This window comes from Quercus suber, unplaced genomic scaffold, assembly GCF_002906115.3.
Source record: "Quercus suber isolate HL8 unplaced genomic scaffold, Cork oak 2.0 scaffold_226, whole genome shotgun sequence".
Taxonomy (NCBI): Eukaryota; Viridiplantae; Streptophyta; class Magnoliopsida; order Fagales; family Fagaceae; genus Quercus; species Quercus suber.
In genome coordinates this window covers 377,314-385,244 of record NW_027069684.1, presented here as the reverse complement: position 1 = coordinate 385,244, position 7,931 = coordinate 377,314, and the positions used below count along the sequence as shown (strand labels likewise).

At 34.4% G+C, this 7,931-nt stretch overlaps 1 protein-coding gene across 1 annotated transcript; it reads right to left on the bottom strand.

Moving 5' to 3' along the window:
• Window positions 1-2,118: 2,118 nt before the first annotated feature.
• Window positions 2,119-5,102, bottom strand: LOC112008297 (receptor-like protein EIX2). Its single transcript, XM_024040631.2, has 2 exons — window positions 4,636-5,102; window positions 2,119-4,512 (listed from the first exon to the last, which is right to left on the bottom strand). Exons 1-2 carry the CDS (start codon window positions 5,033-5,035, stop codon window positions 2,201-2,203), a joined length of 2,712 nt encoding a protein of 903 aa, XP_023896399.1. The 5' UTR covers window positions 5,036-5,102; the 3' UTR covers window positions 2,119-2,200.
• Between the last annotated feature and the right edge of the window lie 2,829 nt (window positions 5,103-7,931).

Sequence of the window (7,931 nt, the reverse complement as noted above, 5' to 3'; positions counted from 1 at the left end):
AGAAGCTAAAATGGGGTCTTTATGGTCGTATTACATCCCCGGCAGGGAGCCAGTGGCTCGGTCAAGGAGTCTGTAGTCGGTACCCGTTATGTGGGAGTCACCTCACATTTTGTGAGTACACCTCACCACTAAGTTTACCCACCAACGAAAGCCTGTGGGCAGCGGGACTCGAACCTAGGTGTGTTGCACGAAGCGTCCGAGCCTTACCCACTCAGCCAAACCTTGTTGGCTAATTATATCTATTCAAACATATGTAAGTAATTCTCTCTCTCTCTCTCATTATGTATATAAAAGTAACTTTAATTATAATTTAGGCTAAAATACACCATTAGCCTTAAAATTTATCATGCAAGTGCTTTTAGTCCCTTCAGATTTTAAGTTTCAAATGAGTACTATTATTTTTTTATTTTTTTTTTTGGATACAAGTCTAAATGAACAATAATGTGCATGATATATACAATAATTACTCTCATGTTTGCATATTTAGCATTACTATCTTGTAACTTGTGAGTATTATATTATAATTTTCTTATAGGTAATAAAGGGTTCACATGCTAATAGGCTTTATTTGAGGTAGAATAATGGTCAATTAAGTGCACGTTTGGATAGCGTTTATAGCTAGCGTTTGTGCGTTTTACTGAAAACATGTGGGTCCTACGGCACTGTTTACATATCTACAAAAATCATCCAAACACAAATTTCAATATAAATTTGAGTCCCACAGTACTATTCATACATTTAAAATTTATTTTGCTACAGTATTTTCAGTTTTCAGCAAATAAGCAATATCCAAACATACCCTAAGTCAAGCCAATATGAGTGATCCAACCCAAGCGTGAAGTGAAGCAAGCAAAAATAAAAGTAAAGAATAAAAGCATTCCAAGGGAATGACTTCCACAAGCACGGGCTGGCAAGTCCAACAAGGAGTGAAGAAAAGAAAAAGGAAAAATAAAGAGTGAGGCCAATGTTAATCTATTCTAACGTGGTGTATAAAAGTAGATAGAAGAAAACAAAATCTTGTTTGCGTGGGAGATGTACAGATGGGCTTTGGAAGTTTGACGTGGGCCTTTTGATTTGTTCAACAAAACATCCACCTGGGAGTACTTACTTTTGGGCCACGTTGGTTTTAATAAAGAGCTTTTAGGTCCCAGCCGCATATGTGAATATAAGTATAAATAGAGCGAAATAGAAAATATTGGGGGCTGGCTAGAAGAGAGCTGAAACGCAGGCTAGAAGAAAGCTGAAACAGAGGACGACGGAGGGCTGGAGCGAAAAAGAGGAAATAGGAGCAAGAGGCAATGCTGCCAGTGGCTTCCTGCTTTTCTCTAACACTGTGATTTATCTCTTTCACTCTAGCTTTATTTTATTTGTCAAATTTAATGCTTAGTATTTTGGTTTTGTGTTTTTTTGTCAACTATTATGAGTAACTAAATTTTCAATTAAGATTGAGAATGAAACCTTGTTAAGGATTTGTTAGTGTTATTTATGTGATTTGATTTTTCGTACAATAGTTGTTGTTTAATGATTTAAATTGTTCTTACTTCATTACAATTAACTAAGATAGGATTCTTAATATAAGTTCAATCATGTTTTTCTCATGATTTTGGATTTATCTTAATTAATCTAATGCTTGGTTTTATAATTGTTTGATTATAAAATTGGATATCTTTTGTGATTTTTTTGGCGACGAATACATTTGATTTTATACCTAAGAAGCGAAGAAGAGCATACTTTAAAATATTAAATAGAGATTTTAATGAGAATATTTTTCATGATAGCAAGATTGATTTTTAGATTATCATGCAGTGGGTTGGGAAAAATTAATAATCATAAATATATGCTTTTACAACTTACAAGGCGGATTCCAAAATCTTAATTCCTTTATCTTGTTTGTTTACATCTTTTTACTATTTTATATCACATTTTTGCTTTGTTTAAATATTTGCTTAGTTTATTTTAATTTCAAAACAATCAATTTTTATTAAATTAGATTAGAATTAATTTGGTTAAAGTTTAATTAATTTTCCTACGTTCATCCAAGTCCCTTTGGATTCATCATCGTTCTTNCAAAGGAAAAAACATGTATAACAACCAAAAACTCAAACAGAAAAACCAAGATAAAAAATATTTAACTTAAGATTTCACAAAACACATGAATACCTCAAATTTAGAACTAAACCAGCTTTCCAATCTACAAACTTCAATTTTTTTCCAGCCCAAATTTCCTTTTCAAATGAACTACTCTCAATGCAATTAGCAATGCTATCCTATCTTTGATTTCATCACAGAAACGAAAGTAACAGTGCCTCCATGACTTTTTCAATAGTAGGGTGCCACAAACACTCCAAAATCCTACAACAAACCCGAGTCCAATGCTAGCATAGAACCATATCCTTTCATAATGATCTCCACCTTGTTTGTCATCAACATCGGTAATACTTGGGCCATTAGATGCTTCATCTCCTGGGCATTTGGTTGGAAGAGGAGACCCACACAACGAAGGGTTTCCCTTGTATATGGTTGCATCAATTAGTGTTTGGAGTTGACTACCAGATGGGATTCTTCCAGTCAAGTTATTAAATGATAGGTTCAAGTGTACTAAGAAATTCAAAGAAGACAAGCTTCCAGGAATAGGTCCAGAAAGTCTATTGTTTGAGAGATCAAGTGTTTCCAGCCATCGCATGTTTCCTATATTCTTGGGAATGCTTCCATTTAGATGATTCATTGAAAAGTTTAGCGTACCCAATCTTGTGAGGCTTGTTATTTGAATAGGAATTCCTCCAGTCAAACTATTCCCTGAAAGATCAATGCAGGTAACAAGTTGGAGAGTGCGATCATATTTATAATAACTTCCTTTTGTCATTATGTATGCTTCCTCTGTATAGTTCTCAATAGACTTGGACTCTAGGGTGTTGCTATCAACCATAGCAATAAAATTGTTGAAACAATCTGGAATGCTCCCAGAGAGATTATTTTGTGCAAGATCTAGGATTTGAAGTTTATGAAGATTGCACCATCTTTTAGGGATGGTTCCGTTGAATAGATTTGATCGTAGGCGTAGCATGAAGATGTCTGATTCTATCCATGACGGAAGATTCCCCGAGAGACGATTCCCCCCAAAATCCATGCTCACAATAGAATGACTTTGCAAGGAAGAAGGAATTTCTCCACTAAGATTGTTGTTGCTCAACACTAATATAGAAAGGTTTCCTAAGAAACCCATTGAGCTCGGAATTTTTCCACATATATTGTTATATGAAATATCCACAACGCGCAAGTCCATTTGTGACTTGTTCCAATGATCAGGGAGCTCCCCTGAAAGATTATTTCTCCTGAGGACAAGAATATTAAGATGTTTTATTTTTGATATGGACAAAGGAATTTTACCATGGAGGAGGTTCTCTGAAAGATCTAAATATTGCAAGCTTGGCATTAGAACACTAATATTTGATGGGATAGGGCCTGAAAACAAATTTCTTTGCAGAAATAGCTTAGTCACATTTGGAAATACTAATTGGTGTGGCAAGTTCCCTTTTATCTGATTGTTGGATAGATCCAAGTGGGTGAGGTTTGAAGATATCATAGATAACCATTCCTCAGGTATAGTGCCTTTGATTTGAACGCTATTTAGGATGACATAGGTAAGCTCACTTTGAACTTGAAGCCATTTAGGAAATTTGGGGCCAATGAGACAGCTTTCTAGATGAAGAATTTTGAGCTTGAAAGGTGGACGCCAGTCGTCTTTCACATTGAAAACAAGAGGTTGACTTTTATTATTAGTTGTTAGTACAAACTCTTCTAGTCTTGTGAGATTCATCAATCGAGCTTCTGTTATGACACCTTCCCAAGAATTTTCTAAGAGATACAATTTGACTAGCTTTGAGAGTTGCCCCAAACTTTCTGGAATGTTTCCATTCATCTTATTATATGAGAGGTCCAACTCCTTCAAGGATGACAAATTGCCAATAGAAGCTGGAATTGAACCAGAAAAATTGTTACCACCGAGATAGAGGTATTTCAAGCTTGAAAGTCTCCCAAATGAATCAAGGATTTTTCCACTTTGATTGCTAAAAGTCAAATCAAGACTTGTGAGGCTCGTAAGATTAAACAGCCACTGAGGAATGGAGGTGTTAAATGGGTTGTATGATAAATCTATGGAGGTGTTAAATGGGTTGTATGATAAATCAAGGACACGAAGAGAGGTCAAATTAAGGAAAGTAAGGGAAGATGGAAGGTGTTTAAGCTCACATGAAAATAAACTTAACTCCAGAAGGGAAGGAAGCATGTTAATTGCATGCAGCCAATCTGCTTCGGTATGATTGATCTTCACTCCCCCCATATACAGTTTCTGTAAAGAAGAGAGGCTTGAGACGCAATCCAAGTTTTGGGTAGACAAATTGTAGTTTCCTTCAAGGTCAAGATGCGTCAGCCTCGACAGATTGCCGAGATAAGGAGTAATCTCCCCTGAAAGAGACGCATTGTCATCCCCTGAAAAAGATGAATTAACATCCCCTGAAAAAGATGCATATATAAGAGAGATTTAGATACATCCAGTTCTTTAGCATGCCAAAAAGTTCAGGAATTCGAATAGCTTTTTTAAATATTTCAAGTGAATCAAAGAAGAAGTTATCTTACCGAGCAATGTCCTCGAAGACCTATAATTTCTTTCCCAAGGATGAAGGGATGTAGAACAGGGAGAAGCACAAAACTCGCGGCTCGCAGGTAAAGGTTGATATCTTTCGTTACTTTCGTAATAATCAAAGTGCCTGTGGCGTCCAGCTGGGTTGCTAAGATTGAGCTTGGTAACATGACCTGATTCGTTGTCGCACTCTACGCCTTTCCAATGGCAGCAATCTTCACCGAGCCATGAAGAAAGCTTACCAGCTGGAATTACGCCTTCCTTGAATCTGACAAGTGCTTCTCTTTCACTTTTGATGCATTTCACTGTCATATTATTAGAGCATGAACCCAGTTTGAATATCCCCAAGGACAAAAGAAGAAATACAAAAACAGTATGATTATAATTAATCATCATGGAGTATTTTACTGATAGTGCAATGCTAATGATGAGTCTTGATGAGGAGAAAGCCGTGCATTAACGATGAATATATATCACTGAAGTGTGAACTAACTTTAGATTGGAATGGTCAGGTCAAGGATGACCAACACGGTAAGGGAAAGTTCTTGTTAGAATCCACACACGGTATTGACTAGTGAGTAGAAGTAGCTACCTGCCTCGTGAGTCATGCGTAAAAACACTAGGACCCATTTTCCACTCCGCGGAGACTACTTTTTCACTTTTTCCACGTTGCAGGAATCATCTGATTCATATTGGTTTTTCTACTTTTTCTTTTTCCTTTATCTCATTCCTAAACTCTTCTAAACAATTCCATTTCTCAGGAGACTTGGCTGACATTTAATCCAGTTATCCATATTAGACTTTGTCATTTTATGCTGTTCAAAAATATTCCTGTAACTTACGTTTAAGCATGGATAAAAGTTAGGTAGTATGGATAAAAGTTAAGGATAAATACCTAAAATAAAACTTACTACTCCCACTACATCACTTTCAAATACGCGTTAAAAAAAAGTTCACCTCACAATCTATTAGAATTCAATATATGTGTTTTATATTTGAATTCACCATAGCCACATACAATTTCTCCTCCTTTAAGAAAGAAATATTATCATTATCCTAACTTTTTCTCAGTCACTTTTATAATTATTGCAAAGAGATAAATTTATAAATTCTTCTTTATTATTTTGGAGAGATAAATTCATAAACTCTTCCAGCAAAAAGGACAATTTAAGTGTATTTAACTCTCTCTTGGATTTATGTATCATTGATTGATTTCAATTCCAAATATGTACTCTGTAGTTACATTTTTCTAACTTGATTACATTGTGTAATAAAACATTACTAGGTTTTTATTTTTCTTTTCTTTTCTAGGTTTGTAGGTGGAAAAACAAATCCTTGAAGCAATCTATCTCTAAGAAGAAATAGTACAATGAGGTATAGTTTTCACATTATTAAAATCTCTTTTAATTTTTAATTTTTTTTCAAATTTTGTGACTTTAATGGTATGCTTCTGTGATTATTAGGGTAGAAAAGCGGAGAAGGTTCAAATTTGTTGAATCAGAGGGTTTCAATACTTGGGTTGAGATTTCATAGTGGCTGATTTGCTTTGACCATAATGGTTTTTGTTGGAGGTTACTTGGGGATTTCACAACTATGGTGGTAGAACTTGAGATTTAGCCAAGAGTAGTTAATTAACGGGTTGAGTGTTTTGAAGGTATGGGTTTTTTATTTTTTATTTTAATTTTAAGAGATTTTGTGTGTCCTTTTAAAAGCAGAGTTGTTAATTTTTGTCTAGAAGTTTCAATTTCAAGTTCAAATTTAGAGCATGTTTGGTACATGTGTTTAAACACATATTTTCAGTTTTTATAAAATATTACACGTATTTTCACACACTTTTTTACTCACATATATTTCTAAAAAAACTAAAAATTGTTATTTAAACACACGTACCAAACGAATAAACATATTTTTTATTACAAAATTGATAAATAAGAGTTCCAAATAAAATCAATCTCTTTGAGATAAAGAGGTTCGCTTATGAGATATCAATGTTTTTTTTTTTCTTATTTACAAGCTTCAGTTTTTATATTTAAATGTTTGAATAGTGCTAATTTGGTTCATCCGTGAACATTTTCTATTACTTTGATTTTATAAGTAAGTTGTGATTGGTGGATGTGTGATAGTGAGCCATGTGGGGACACTTTTACCACTCACAACTTGTCATGTGACAAGATATGACACAAAATTGTACACTTTTATGTGTCTCTAAAATTCCTCAAATTTTTTTCAAGTTTGAACCAACTGTAGTCTAGAATCTAGATAGATTGGTCTGGTCAGTGGTCAAGTCAATGATGATGACTCAAGTGAGTGGAAGAACCCCGCCTATTTCGTTAGTCATGCTCGCTTGCTCATCCAAACCTTTTTTTCCTTTCTTTTCCCACCCAGTATGCCTTTTTCCAATGGTTGCTTACCCTTTTTGTTTTTAACGGTCCCACACGGTAAGCCAAAGTTCTTCCACATACTATCGCCCCGTGACTCGTTCCTGAGTCATAACGTAAACTGTACACCATACCATTCCTTTTCCACACAGCAGGTCGGTAAACTTTAGTAGTTGTTGTTGTTGTTGAAAAAAAAAAAAAAACCTTTTCCCACCCAGTATGCCTTTTTCCAATGGTTGCTTACCCTTTTTGTTTTTAACGGTCCCACACGGTAAGCCAAAGTTCTTCCACATACTATCGCCTCGTGACTCGTTCCTGAGTCATAACGTAAACTGTACACCATACAATTCCTTTTCCACACAGCAGGTCGGTAAACTTTAGTAGTTGTTGTTGTTGTTCTTTTTTTTTTCTTTTTTTTCTTTTTTAATAATCGGATAATTTGGGGCTTACTTACTTGGAGACACAAGAAGCACCATAACCAGCCCACAAGGATAGGGGCCAGATATGATTGTTTTTCTTTTCTAAAATGGGCTTTGACTCATCAAACTGTCAGAAAAGAACTGTTATAAATTGTAAATGCTATTTAAAATTTAAGATAAAGTTTAGTTATAAAATTAGTTGTGTTATAAATTATAATCCTTACAACAAATTTAAGACATAGTTTATATCCTCCATTCTTGCAAAATTTCTAAAAAATTAAGAATTAATAGCTATGTCATCAATAAATTATTTATATTGCAGGTTTTTATAGTTTAAAATTATGCATAAAATATAAGCTTATAAATCATATAGTAAATAATATTTGATTCACACAAAAATTTGACATGTGTCTTAAGAGCATAAAGAACATGCAATTCAACGGTTAAATTTTCAAAATACGTAGTAATGTTTATTTTATTAAGTAGGACACTTAG